At 39.8% G+C, this 14898-nt stretch overlaps 2 protein-coding genes across 2 annotated transcripts; both read left to right on the top strand.

The window, feature by feature from the left end:
• The first annotated feature begins 3972 nt into the window (after positions 1 to 3972).
• Positions 3973 to 7445, top strand: dmac2 (distal membrane arm assembly component 2). The gene is given in 7 exon segments (XM_071496168.1): positions 3973 to 4125; positions 4694 to 4887; positions 5211 to 5291; positions 6106 to 6245; positions 6389 to 6551; positions 6644 to 6756; positions 6759 to 7445. Coding segments are annotated over 7 exon segments (783 nt in total). The 5' UTR covers positions 3973 to 4107; the 3' UTR covers positions 6833 to 7445.
• Positions 7446 to 7954: 509 nt separating this feature from the next.
• sirt2 (sirtuin 2 (silent mating type information regulation 2, homolog) 2 (S. cerevisiae)) lies at positions 7955 to 14601 on the top strand. Its single transcript, XM_071496167.1, has 16 exons — positions 7955 to 8114; positions 8278 to 8324; positions 8522 to 8570; positions 9043 to 9153; positions 9259 to 9300; positions 9656 to 9762; positions 10100 to 10156; positions 10254 to 10322; positions 10395 to 10524; positions 10631 to 10690; positions 10912 to 10967; positions 11074 to 11150; positions 11434 to 11485; positions 11593 to 11660; positions 12129 to 12195; positions 12651 to 14601. Exons 1-16 carry the CDS (start codon positions 8099 to 8101, stop codon positions 12789 to 12791), a joined length of 1149 nt encoding a protein of 382 aa, XP_071352268.1. The 5' UTR covers positions 7955 to 8098; the 3' UTR covers positions 12792 to 14601.
• Positions 14602 to 14898: the final 297 nt, after the last annotated feature.

Genomic DNA, 14898 nt, shown 5'->3' with positions numbered 1-14898 from the left:
GTGAAGTCTCAAATCCAACCTTGCTTTGTTTTTTTAACGGTCAACATTCATAAAGCTGCTCATTCAGGGTCAGCCACATAGGAGACCACTGATATCCAAACAGCAGCACACGATGGTGTTTGCATTTATGTCTGCTTGAGCCAGATTTTGTGTCTGTACAGTACTCTGTGTATGTTCAATGCCTGAGTGTATAGCAGTGGTTTTGAGAGTATCAGCATTTTCCAGTCAATATCGTCTCTATCCTGTGACATGCTCTGCTCAGCTTGTGCTATTTTTGTCTGATGTGCTATTCTGAGTGATACCTCCCTACAAGATAATGGTGCTGTATAATTGCGCGGCACGTATAACGACGGATTGCGGATGGCGTGCTGTTCGTCACCATGGTGATTAATGCTGTCAATGGAAATTAGAACAGATGTGTGGAAAGGAGAGATAACAAGATGATGATTGCGTACTCTTGTGCAGACACACACGAACTATGCACACACGGTATACAAGGTGTTTAAATAAAGAGCAAATGCACAAAAGATAAGAGGACACACATCACATTAATAGTCCTGCATAGGTATGCACATTTAATTACAGAAGACGTGTGTGTGTGTGTGTGTGTGTGTGTGTGTGTGTGTGTGTGTGTGAGCGTGCAACTTAAGCTTCAGTGAAGACAAATTACTTCATCCAACATAACACTATAAATCCTATTAAATCATATAAATTTGATGTCATGTTTTCTAATTGCAAGCAGGTATAAAGAATGTTTCCACAAATGCAAAGTCAAAAAGCTCTCAATATCTACGTATATCTGAATTTGAAGGATTGATTCAGTTGTTGGTTAGCTCATTATACCCTTTGTGCCCTCCATTTGCCCTCCCAGGGATTGTCCCCCAATGTGAGCAATAAGTAACTGGCCCAGTACGACTGCCCACTAATGGCTTTCCTGCCAAGACTGTAGAGATTTACAGACTACGCTGGCCTTATGGGAGCTGCTCAAAACAAAACAACCCTGACAACCGCTAACAGTCTCGAGAATGCTGCAGCAGCTTTAACATGTGTGTATGTGTCCCTTGACTAGATCTCTGTTGAAACAGTGGGAAAAGATAGTGGCAGCAGAAAAAAAGGGAGAGACAATCAATGGTAAATTGCTTTCCCACAGGGCCATCACTTACTGCAGCTCATGGTAAAAAGTGGAGATTCACAGGGGAGCAGCTATAAGGAAACCTCAGACTTCATCTACTAACAAGGCAGTGGAAGCAGTGCAGCCTCACTTAAGAGAAGCAAAAGTCATAATGATGAACATGTGACAAGAGCAGACTAAAATTATGTGCCCATAATTACTGAGGCCTCCCACTCAGCGTGGTCTAATGCTGCTTTTGCTGTGACTCAACAAATTCAGTCTGCCAAGCATTTGGAAAGAAAAGAATAGTTTTTTATCAGTATCACTCAATGTAACAATGTATTAAAGGTGAATTTGTGGGGCCAGACTATCTTAATGAGAAGGCAGTCTATCCTTTAACAAACCATTGTTTTCATTATTGATTAATCTGATTATTTCTCAATGAATCATTTGGTCAATGTAGGTGGCCTTGGTTTGGATGACCATGCTCAAAAATGGTTTCATGCACATTTGTCAGATAGAACTCACACACGCACACCATATATGTAGGTTGTTCTCTAATAACCAAGGGGGTACCAAAATCTTCTGTACTTGGTCCGTTGTGATTTACAGTCTACATAAACAATATTATCACTCCACAAACTTATAATGTCTTTTTTTTTATGTAGGCTTAAGTTGGCTCTTCTCCAGCTCAAGATATGTTTAGATTACAGTCTGCTTTTAATGTGACATGTCTGCATAACCTCAAACTTTTAAGGGATGCTGATACGAAGAAACATGTTTATTCTCAAGAACTCATTATTTCATTTTATATGTTCCTGCCATGAAAAAATGTGAAAAATGCCAATCAGAAGTATAGAAAATAAAAAACTGAAAACTGAATAAAACTGAAAGCAATATTTGTACTATCAAATTTGACAACAAAGACAGCAAATCCACACTACTTGGAAACTGAAAGTAGGCAATGATTGGCTTTTTTTAATAAAAGGACCATCAATCAATCAATTAACAAAATAGTGTCTAATAATAAAGCAACAGCATTAAAGCTTTTTGCTTATGTCAACATTTAAGAGAATATACTTTCTTGTACACAAACATATGGGGATATGAATACAGGGCATCAAACCCCATGTTAACAATATGAATGAACATCCCATCAACAATACATTAAGTTGAATTTCATAGCTTTTGATGTAAAAACATTAATATTGTTGGAGGGGAATATAAAAAAATAAACTGTCATCTCAACCTGACAAAGATCGATTGGTTTAGAGGTGTTCCAATCAGAGTTGCGTGCAGAATAATAATTTTTTTAAGATGTGACAGATCAGAGTCATTGATCATCAATGTCAGTGTAGGGAGGAGTCAAGACACACATGAACACACACAAATGTACCTGCATGCACACACACACTCAGTAGATGTTTTCCAGGGACTTGCACCATGAGGACAACACTGATAAAGCATTGAAATTCTGGTCTAGTAAGCAATCCATCTATTCCACCATCCAACCCTTGATCAATTCATTCATTCCCTCTGCCACTCATTCTTTACTTCACTGATCTACATGTTCATTCAACCAAGCCTTCAGTAATGTGATTTGCTTGGGCTCCGCACAGACCACACTTTTCTTCCTCTCTTTTCCTCCATCTTTTCATCCCTTTGTGAATCCCTCTAACTAACAACAAGGAGCTAACACAATCTTCTGGACTTAGTGTATTTGCCGTGTGGTTACCCACCTTGAAAATGTGATTCATGTACAAATTTTCATGGTTTTGTTCACGTTGGTCACTGTTGCATTATATGGGCCACTCACTTGAAACATATTCAGAGTATAAACCACTACTCATACCTGATCACTCCTCTGTTTGCCTCACCATGCACCGTCGCTACTTTTCTCCACCAATCCTCTGCAAGCACACAGGAGAAGCACGAGCCATGATCTCATTTGCTAATAGTTTGTACCAGCAGGTGTGAGCTGTCTGTCACACCACTCTCCCTGTGAGTGCTTGGGGAGGTCTATTCATGTGTGTTCCTGTGTGTGTGTGTGTGTGTGTGTATAAAGCAGGGTGTGGCACTGGTATGCTTGTTTTTCATTGAGACATCTGTCAGACGAACGGTGTTTTAAGCTGTCTTCTCTCCCTGTGGTATTAAAAAGATATTCCCCAGGCAATATTGGCCTGCACGGGGAAGTAAAAACAACATACATAGACAGCAGACAGACGCTGCAGGCTACCACCGTCAGACGGCTACTTCGATTAGTTTTTACACCAATCAAAATAAGGTTGTATTAAGCTGTATTAAGTCCAGTCAGTCAGTTTCAAAATATTGGCAGCATTGGATTCTAATCATGTGTTGTCAGTTTTAATACTGAGTTCACCCCTCATGTGTATATTTGGATTATGAATTTAAATTTAATTACACCATGTTACAACAGACAGGGCTGGCAGTTGTTGGACACTAACTCTCCTTAATTTTGCAAAAGAACATGACACCAGTGAAGTCTTACGTAGCTGTGAAATCAGGAAATGCAGCAATGTTTTCTCACTGTAGGGGCCAGATATGACAGTCCATCTTTGTCTCATATCTCTAGTATGATAAAGTCTAAATTTCACAGAGGAAGCTTTACACAGTCATTACAATGTGATGAGAAAATATAGTATACACTGAAATATGTTATAAAAATTTTACTGATTATGACAGTGGATATAGGCTGTTAATAAAGTAGGAATCCCAGTGTTGCTACTTGTGTCGAGGCCCAGATTTCTGTGATGATGTGGAGACGCTTGCCCATGTCGTCTCCATGTTTGCGCCTCCTCCTGGTGTGTGTCGATGGATCCGTGTGTGTCTCAGGTCAGCTGAGGTTCATCTGGCCAACATAATAAGACATGTGCATGGAGCGTCACCCAGCGGTACACACTGATAAACAACAGCAGAGTGAGAACGCGAAAGCGCAGCGTTTGTCCCTTAAGACTTCCTGTTGAACCGCAGCTATCATGTCTGCCTACTTGATGGTAAGTTACCCTTCAAATTTCGACTAATTACTACACTTATTACACTGATAAAAAAAAAACTGAATGGAAATGTAACTTTACTCTTTAAATAGCAGAGTGCAGGCTGTTTCTCAGACGACAGCCTGATGGAGCTTGGTGTCGTTAGTATTTTGTTATCGGATTGACACAACATGCTAAATGTAGCCGAGGTTAGCTTAAATATCACTGTATAATGCTGTATCACTCGTCCTAGTAAAACATAATTTGGGATTTTCAATGAATTAGAGTGTGGTATAAATATATAAGTCACCTTCAAATACCGTTAGCTTCTCTTTCAGACCTTCTAGCAACTTTATGAGGTTAAAGGCAGTCTTTCGGGGTGAATATCTTTATTCTTCTGCTTGTAACGCAGTGTAATGAGCAGACCAGGTGGTTCAGACATGTTGACATTAGCGTATGACTGTTATTTTACAGACATCTCGGGTTTTTGTGTCCCATTATCTCTATTCTGGACTTTCCTTCGCAAGAACTGGAGTGCAGTTGTCAATGTTTCGTGTTTATTCCTGTGTATTTATGTTTGTCTCTCCAGTCTCTGCACAAATGCTGCCGGAGGTCAGCTGTCCTGCTCGTTGCCAGGCGACCGTGGAGCTCCAGCTCAGCCTCTTCTCCGCCTCCTCTGCACACAAGACTCCTCCTCTACCTCACCCAGCGGTTTTATGACGTAGAGATGCTCCTGCGCTGGAGGTCTCAACTGAAGAGGAGGAGGATTCAGAAGAAGAATGCGTAAGAGACGTTGTGGGAGTCTTGAGCCTACAGATCCATACCAGCGCTTGTGCTGAAGCCGCTGAGAAATGAAACAGGTCTAATGAAATGAAAAGCTGCAGTTCTCAGGTGTGACTGTGTCAGTTTCAAAGCTATTGTAAAAGCACACCTTTCTCTGCATTATAGCTCAAACAAAAAACTTTTCTTAAAAGCCATCACAACTACAACTGAGAGTTGATATAGTTATATATAGAAATAGTTGTCAGAGGAAGGTGCTTTAACCCTGTTTCAGATGCAGTATATCTATTTGACCATCACTGACTTTTCCCTAATGTCTTTCACAGTTACTACAGCTATGCTCAGAAGTTTCATGGGCCATACATAGCAGCAGCGTATTATATCTTGAGATTAAAGGGAGGATTTAGGTAAGTATCTTGTTCCCTTGACTCTACCTTGTTTGAATATATGGATGCACTAGAGTTATATATATTTCACTAGATATTTTTCTTTTTAAATTACTTTTCATGTCAGTCTTCAGACTTTACTGGTTATATGGAATCAGCCATTGCCCCTGCTGTCTGAACCTGCTGTTGATGTGCTTTAAATAGTCATTTTCTGTACAAACTCAGTTCTTCTAAGTTGACTGTGATCATGCAGTTGAGTCACTTAAGGCTGCAAGTGATAATTATTTTCATTATCAGTTATATGAGTAAGAAACTATTTTGTGCTGAAAAATGACTGAAACAATTAAATGTATTACAAAAATAGTTCATTAATTTCCTGTTGAAAGAGTACTTAATTAATCAATAAATGTTTTTTTCCAGTCAAGATATGTCGAAAGCACACTGGTGTTAGATGACCAAATCACACAGGACTTGATGAAATGTAATATCTCATGTGGAAAACAGCCAAACTAAGATTTAGAACAGCAGCTGAGCTCAGAGGCTGTGCAGCTGTGTACTGCAGTTATTCCTGCATAATACATGACTTTCTTCTTTTTAACTTTTGGGATGTCAAGCCCCAACAGACTGATTGAGAGAATATGCTCAGCTGGTTGTCAGATGCTTCATGTTTGCATTTGATGTCTTCAAATGAGTTAAATGTGCTGAACACACCCGTGACTTTTTGGCGGTTATTAACATAACATAAATTAATTATATACAGATTTAGTGTTATTGTCATGTCCTAAATGTGCTGCTGTGATCATTTTTTTTGTGACTGTTTCTGCTGTGTCCTCAGGTATGTAGGTCAGTCAGACTGGTTTCGTGCTAACCACAGGGGCAAGTTCAGTTGGGACTTCATTAATCACAAAGATACACCCCTAGAGGAAGTAGACATGAGCCACACTGTCATCAACTACACAGGACTGCTGAACCTGGGTACTAAGCTGCATCTTTTCCCGTTTCTTTTTTTCTCCTCTTTCTAAATCACATTTCTTCTGCTGTAACCTCATTGTCTGTGTCTTACTCTGTAAAGCACATGAACTGTTAATTCATTTTTAATCTGATGTGTCTTCCCTCAGAGGGGCAGCGATCTTTGAAGTCTCTGTCATTACGAGGATGTCCTGAAGTGGACGATTGGTTCCTGGCCAGGCTCCATATATTCCAGGACTCTCTGGAGGAACTGGACATCTCTCACTGTCCACGCATCACCACAGGCGGCCTTGCTGCATTGAGGAACCTCAAGTAATTATCCAAAAAATCACAGCATAGTCCAGATATTTAACACCTCTGTTTTCTTAAATACCTCCTTGTTGTGTATTGTGTGCATTCTATAGAGGACTACGGCGTCTGGACATCTCATCCCTACCTAGGATTTCGGCTCCTGGGTTGTTCATCATCTTGCTGGAGGAAATGTTACCACAGTGCCAAATCACTGCTACTGGCTACGACTACAGCCTGAAGCAGGAGGAAGGAGAGGAGAAGAAGAAGCACATGCCAGAGGTAGCGCATGGATAGGGACATGAGTTAGAGGAATAAAGTGATATGGTGCAGAAAGACAAGAAGACCTCTGGGACAGCTCTTCTTTGACAGAAAGGGTGGCAACGGGGCAAAGAGGGGTGCAGAGTAATCATCTGACATGAGAAGAGAAGAGGCAAAAAGTCTGATTTTTGCAGCAATCATCAAGGCTTATTTGCAGTTTCACACCAAGCCAGTTTAGGTTGATCACAGAAAAACTGTTGAATTCTACAATTGACATCTGCTCAAGTCTTAACTTAAATCAGAAGGATCAACGTAGCATAGACTCAAATCTGATTGGACCTTGACAACATACAATTAGATATAGAAATGTGAAAAAAAATGCAGCCCATGTGGAACAAGAATGGACTGCATCAAGTTTGTTGGATTATGTTGTACTTGCATCCAAGGCTTATCAAAGTCTGCTTGTTTTCCCCCTGAATCAATCTGTTGCCAAGAGTGTGCACATTTATGATGTAAATCTAAATGTATGCAAAAATGTATCTCTGTCTCAAGCAAACTGCACTTTGTCTGCATATGTGGTAATGATTTTATTTGTTGTTGACATGTAAATATGATTGTAAATGTACAAAATAAAGATTTAATTGTTCAATATTTTGATTATTGTAACCTTTGCCTGAGAATTCCTATTGCACATTTAGCAGACAATGAAAACCACATGGCCACACATCATAGTTTGGCTGTATGTCTAATCTTCACTGTGCTTGTCTGTGGAAACTAAAGCCCATAATCCAGTGTGAGCCTTGTATCTGCAGCTATGTCGGACCCCACAGAGGGCTGATGAAGACACCCACTGGAATGGGAGAAGATGGTGAATGAGGGATGAAGAAAGCACTGGTAGTTTTGTACGTAAAGATACAGTACAGCTACACTGACTTGGTTGCCAGGTTTGAAGTAAATAGATCTCCTTATCTGAGCAACTTCTCACAGCATATTGGATGGCATTTCCTGCTTTAAAGTTGGATGCAAATATCTCTTCATTTATAAAGTTACCTGTTTACTAACTGGATTTACTGAACATGTAGAAGTTTAGGCGATATCTAACCTAACATCAAGCAATTCGATATGAGGTAGGAACAATAAATGCCATGAGAACTGGGTCACATGACGCACGGACCGTGTTTTTGACGGACAACAACAAGACGGGCCAGCAGAGTGCTAGCTGTGTAGACTGTCACCACTTTGTTAAATATTGGATATAAATTAATTGTCATTCGGACTCCAGGGGTTAAAAGGTCCCAGTAGGCGGATAAATGTCTGATGCATCAGGTAGGATGGTTTTCTGATGTCAAAACTGACAATTAATTTCGACAGAGTCGTTGGTCCACTGCGTTGGTTTAGCTAGCTTTGCGGCTAACAGGGCCATTTACATTGAGAAATACTTGCTTGAGGCATTTGTTTGACGTTGTATTTAACTTTTTGTTTTCTTTAGAACTCCCTGAAAGAAAAGAAGAGGAGGCGGTTTCACCCGAACCAGAGGTAACAAAATAAAAAACTGTTTATCTGCGGCTGCGAGACTGTAGTTAGTGAATGCTAGCAGGTCTTAGCTGGTTGTCAGTTTTGTAAAAATCAAAACAAAGCCGTGATTCGTCACTGTTAGTAACACAGATCAGCAGGATTTACTGTTGGTCCACTGTCGCTGAATTTATTATGCGAATATTGTTTATCGTTTGTAGGAACAATCCGACGACAGCAGTGAGGAAGAGGCAGCAGGAGACACAGAGAGTATGTGAACACAAATATGGCATACCTTTAACATACAGTGATGTCCAGTGTGAGAAGATGAATGCAAAAAAATATTGTACTCTTGTCAAGTCTTTGTATTCTTTGATGTATTTGGAGTCAATCTGAAGTCCTGCAGTATGATGTGGCATTTCTTGTCAGCCAAACCTCAATGCACGATTGCAATGACTTCCTACCTCCTAAAACACTTTTAATTTTGCCATGTTTGTAGTACACCAGTCAGGACTAATACATGTCAGTTCTCTTCGGCTTGCTCTACAAATATAGTGGCTGTAGTGAACCATGTGAGCAAAAATATATCACTGTAATTGAACTCAAAGCTGCCTGCCAAGTTGTGTGGAAGCCAAAGTGCCATATCCTGATGATTCTGACTTGAGTTTTCTATCCACATGCATTCATCGATCACCCATTCCTTTGATTACCCTCATCTGATTCTCCTTTTTGTTTCTGTCAGTGGACTTCCTGCGTAACCTCTTCTCCAGCACTCTGGGCCTCGGTTCAGCAGACAAAGTTCTGGATGAGCTGACTCTGAACGGAGTGGCGCAGTACATTAGGAGTGGAAAGTGTGAGTCTCTGCTTCCATTAGGGCTGACCATAGTGTATTGATTTACAGCCAACAAGTTATTGATATGTTATATGATATGTGGAAAATTGCTCTGCATCCTTACAGGTAAAAACATAATCTGCATGGTTGGAGCAGGAATATCCACATGTGAGTATCTTGGCTCTATTATCACCGAATAAACATTTAAAAGTATCTTTAAATGTCTAATAGTCATTGTTTACACACATACGCACGCACACGCACCTTTGTCGTGGGGACCCTTAATTGCCAGAATGCATTCCCTAGCTCCGTACTCTAACCTTAACCATCACAATTAAATACCTTACCCCTTACCCCTAACCTAAATCTAATTCCACCCTGTACCTTAAACCAAGTCCTCAAACAGCCATGTGAGGTCCAACAATTTGGTCTTCACAAAGCCGTTGGACCCCATGATTATAGCAAAACAAGCCCACATACACATGTACTGAATATGTATCTGTAACACCATCTCTGTCCACAGCGGCTGGAATCCCTGATTTCCGTTCACCAGAAACAGGCCTGTATGCAAATCTGCAGAAATACAACCTACCCTACCCAGAGGCCATCTTCCAGATTGATTACTTTAAGGTGCGCTAATGACTGCTTTGCACACGTGAAGCATGGTGTAGTATATAACAGCTGTCTCAGGGCCCCCAAAAGTCCTTGCTAGTTTTTGAATTTGCACTTTTAAAATTTCTAGAATTAATTATATCTTGATTAATCCGAAGTATAACTAAGAATGAGTGTGAGTGTTTTGTCACAAAATGTGTCAGTTTTAAGTTAATTGGCGACTATTGCTTGTTGCTATTTATACCCTCTTACAGACATTTGCTGACAATTATTATTTTTCATGACTAGAGGTATTACTTTTCCAGTCTCCATTATCAGTACAATAAAATGTAATATTTCTTGCCATCTATCTCAGAAACATCCAGAGCCATTCTTCGCCTTGGCCAAGGAGCTTTACCCAGGACAGTTCAAGGTACAATGCACTTCCTGCTGCCAGTCAACTGTTGATTGAAAATTGAACTGCCTCACACACATTTCTTCTCTTCTGTTTGACTTTGATTGATCTTTAGCCAACAATCTGTCACTACTTCATGAAGATGCTGAAGGACAAGGGAATCCTGAAACGCTGCTACACACAGGTGGGAAAAACACTCAGCTTTATATAAATAAAAACAACTCTTCTGTATTGACATTAATGTGTGTTCATTCAGAATATTGACACCCTGGAGCGGGTGGCTGGGCTTGAAGGAGACGATCTAATCGAAGCTCATGGAACATTTTACACATCCCACTGTGTCAGCTTCTGTTGCCGCAAGGAGTACAACCTGGACTGGATGAAAGGTGTCTTTTGCTTTCGTTTGCCTTTACATGAAAGAACAAGATTTCAACCTTGGTGAATTATGTTTTGTGCCATTTGGGACTTTGAACTCCTTTTTTTGCCTTGTAGAAAAAATCTTTTCTGACGACATTCCCAGATGCGACAAGTGCAGCAGTTTGGTCAAACCAGGTCAGTTGATTTTTGTCCCTGTTTCTTTTTTTCTTTTTAAATTGTTTATCTAAGGTCTTTAAGTGTGTTCTTATTTGTCCTATGTAGTTTTCATTCCTCTTCCTAAAACACCGGCCAACCTTTCTGCACACCACTTTATCTCTTTTTTTTACTTTACAAACATGACAGCTAGATAACTGTGTCATCTTATAGCTCTGTATCTCCTTGCACCTTCTCTTCAGATATAGTCTTCTTTGGTGAGAATCTGCCTGTTCGGTTCTTCACTTCAATGAAGATGGTGAGCACATGCTGGTCGTTTGAAAATGTGCAGTCATGTTTGAAGGGGGTGTGATATAACGCCTCTGCAGAAATAAATCTTCTCACCATCTTTATTTACTTGTTAGGACTTTCCTCGCTGTGATCTTCTCATCATCATGGGCACGTCTCTGCAGGTCCAGCCTTTTGCAAGTCTTGTCAGCAGGTACAACAGATCAGATTTCCTGTTACTGAAATATGATGGTGAATGCAGACACAACTGCAGTAATAATCTAGCAGTACACTATAGTCTAGCAGCCAGTGAGACTGCCCTGCAGCATCTAAGATTCAGGCTTGAGTCTTGTCTTCCTGACCTGTCTCTGAGAATGATGCAGAGATCCCACTCCCATATTTTGGAACTTATTGTAGATTGAGAGCTTCAGCTGAATCGCCCAAATATTGTCTAAGTAATTGTTTGTGGTCTCCCTGTTTTTTTTTTTGTTACTCAGGGTTTCAAAAAGTTGCCCCAGACTGCTCATTAACATGGAGAAGGCGGGTCAGGTGAGCCACCACCACTGCCATCAACTCTTTTCTGCTTTTCAGCTTTCTCTTATATCTGTGTTTCTTGGATTCTCTGTGCATCATTGTTTGTGTGTTTCTCTGTGCAGGCTGATCCTCTGCTCGGGTTGCTTGGTTTTGGAGGAGGGATGGACTTTGACTCAGACAAGGCATACAGGTGATACAGAGATGCTGCTGCATCTTCTCTTCAGCTACATTCCTGTATTTATTCTCCCATTGTAGCTGATATCTTCTGTAAAAACAGATCTGAATGAATTCAATCGAGATGAGTCAGTCCAGCTTACAGAAAAGGTTGATAAGATTTTTTTAAATAAATAAAATGGGCCAAAATGATTAATAATTGATTTAAAAAAAAATATGAAACATGCATTTACACTGTGTATCAGTTTTAACTGTCATCATGCAGTTTATGGTTGCACCACCAGAGGGTACCAAAGCAGCATCCATAGTGATTATTTAGAAAGAGAGTTTATGCTATAAAGTGCATGTGCCTGGCGTATCAGCAGCCGAATAGATTGTCAGGACAAAAATATAGTTATAGTGGTATGTGCATCAGTACCGGAAATGAAGAAGGGGTGTGAAGCCCTGTCCAGATTCTAATGGTGGCCTGTCTTCTTCCCTCCAGAGACGTAGCTCACATCAGTTCATGTGATGACGGCTGTTTGGCTCTGGCTGACCTGCTGGGATGGAAGGTAAGTTACACAATCATCTATCAGCAGTAGGGGTATATAAGGTTGCACTTTGTGTGTAAGGACAGCCTGTTTACCACAGAACAATCACACACGATTCTAAAGTAAAAATGGCCTTGGACCATAGGGGAATTAATACTGGAAACCAGTGTGGAGATAATTAGGCCAAAGCATTATCACTGTTTTGCTCACAGGGGTCATTAAAGTTTAACAAAGTCTCATCAACTACAGCAGAAGAAAAAAGCTGTGCACTTTCAAAATGTTAGCGTAGCCTATTTATGATTTTCCTGTGTGATGTTGTGGTTGCAAGCCCCCACTGTGTAAGGGCTTCTTGATTAACACGAAGCACGAGTTGTTCTTCTCTCTTGTTTTCTTTTGCATTACCAGGATGTCACCGGTCCATCCTCTGGGTCCCTATGTACTCATGTCAAATAACTTGTGGTTTCACTTCTCTCCAGGCGGAGCTGGAAGAATTGGTGAAGCAGGAGCACGCCAGGATTGACAGTCAGGTCAAAAAAGAGAAATCCAGTGAGAAGAGCGAAGCTGCGGCCAAGGCGAGCTCTTCATCAGTGGCACCAGAACTTAAAAAGGAAGAATAACTAATTAAAAAGCTCCCTTTTTATAAAAGCTACTGTAGTGATGTCACAGTTTGGAGTTGGCCCTTAAAGGCACATTACAATACCGGTGTTTCTGTTTGAACATGTGCTATGAAGGTCTCGCTCACATGCTCAGTTTTAGTCTGCAGACATTTGATTCCTCTGAACAACCTTATGTGACATCTGACATCCCTGTACTTTACGCTTTTGTTTATATCAGTTATTTGCACTTTACTTAAATAATATATAATTTCCTAATTTTCTGCATTAAGTCACATCTGTCTCACATGTATATTTCTTTCTGAGGCAGTTGACTCTATGCATTTTAGTGCAATAGACAGTGACATTGTTGGGTGAATGGTTATTATGGTTATGGTGATTATAATCTCCAACACCTCAGACAGTGTGATCATGACTCTACATTGCACGAAAACTGAAATAATGCCTCCAAACAAGCTACTGAGCAGTTGTGATGTAGTAATTTGGACTGAGCCACTTCAACTCTCCTCAATGTTTTTGGTTAATGCTTCCTCAAAACATAACCAGGTATATTTTATCTGGTAAGATATGTCATCTTTATCCCAAAAGCCAAAAGTGAATTTATATACAGTGTATTCAGACTGTTTCACTTTTTCTACATTTAGTTGTGTTGCAGCCTTGTGCTACAATTGTTTAAATTTGTGTTTTCAACACCCTTTAATGACAAAGACAAAACAGAATTTTAGACATTTTTACAAATTTATCAAAAAAAGAAAAGGCTGAACACATTGACATACAATAAGTATTCAGACCCTCTAATCAGTACTCAGTTAAAGCACCTCTGGCAGCGATTATAGAGTCTTCCTGGGTATGGTGCAGCAAGCTTTCCACATCTGGATTTAGGGATTTTCAGATCCTCTCAAGCTCAGTCATGCTGGATGGGGGACGTTCAGTGGACAGCCATTTTCACAAAGTCTTGTTCTTCTGTCTGAGAGTCTTTAAGGTGCTTTTGCAAACTCCAAACAACTTTCATGTGGCTTTCACTGGGGAGAAGTGTCCGTCTGGCCACTCTGCTGTAAAGCCCAGCTCAGTGGTTTGCTGCAGGTACGGTTCTCCTTATGGAAGTTTCCACCATTTTCACACAGCTTCTCTGGAGCTCAGCCAGAGTGACCATCAGCAGAGTTTTTTTTTTTTTTGTAGCTTCCCCCATATCTGGGCCTTGACACAATCTTTGAGTGTAGATTGATGAGGGGAATAATCAAATGATTTTAAATTCTGCAGCATAACAAAATGTGAAAAAGGTGAAGAGGTCTGAACTCTGAGTGTAAAACTTCCTGAAAGATGAAATGAGTAGTTATAAATGTAACAACTTGTTATGTGGGAAATGTCTTTTTAACTAACAGTGTTTTTCATGCTAACTGCTTCTGCTTCTGTGATTTTTTTTTTTAACACAATGTTCTCAGAGGTTTATTAAACAAAACATGCTCTGTTACTATTGTGGAACTGCAAACTGTACATCATGCACAAAATATAATCATGACTCTTGTCAGGACCTCACTCGGTCCTTAGTCGATTTTACCTTTTAAATCTTTGGGGATAGATAAAGTGCTGCAGAGACACAAGAAGGATAAACAGACATGGATTTCTAAAATAATTTAGTATATAAAGATAGACTTTCAAACTAAACTATCTGGGATAGCTTTAAGAGCATGAATTGTTGCATTATGAAAAAAAAATAAATAAAGAGATGGATGCAATAACATGAAAATCTGTACAATATCAATGAAGCAATACAAAAATCCTCCAATAAAATTTACCTTTGTAATGCTGATAATGTTCACTTTTGTTGAGACTGTATAAAACAGGAGTTTATTCAACTATATGGTAATTTTTAAGGCTTTCATTATTTTAAAGTAGAAATTTAAAAAAATAATAAATAAGGCTACATATTATGACTGATCAGACGCAGCAGCTCTGTTGCACTGTTTTGCACAGGTTTAGTTTGTTAACTAGTGCTAATTAGCGCTAAACAGGAATAATAGCTGATGACAGGAAATTCATAAATTTTGCAAGTATTTTTTAATAATTTGATTTTAATTTGGATGTTGACAATAACAACTAGTTTTTAGGA

This window comes from Trachinotus anak, unplaced genomic scaffold (assembly GCF_046630095.1).
Source record: "Trachinotus anak isolate AG129_WGS33_773 ecotype Australia unplaced genomic scaffold, CSIRO_AGI_Tana_v1 ptg000014l, whole genome shotgun sequence".
NCBI lineage: Eukaryota > Metazoa > Chordata > Actinopteri > Carangiformes > Carangidae > Trachinotus > Trachinotus anak.
Note: the sequence above shows the minus strand (reverse complement) of the source record. Positions and strands in the feature narration are given on the sequence as shown.

Bases quoted from the DNA above. Each gene is read 5' to 3' on its own strand.
- sirt2 (XM_071496167.1), top strand. The intron at 9,763-10,099 runs GTGCGCTAATGA...CATCTATCTCAG, and splicing joins TCCAGATTGATTACTTTAAG to AAACATCCAGAGCCATTCTT. The intron at 10,157-10,253 runs GTACAATGCACT...ATTGATCTTTAG, and splicing joins TTTACCCAGGACAGTTCAAG to CCAACAATCTGTCACTACTT.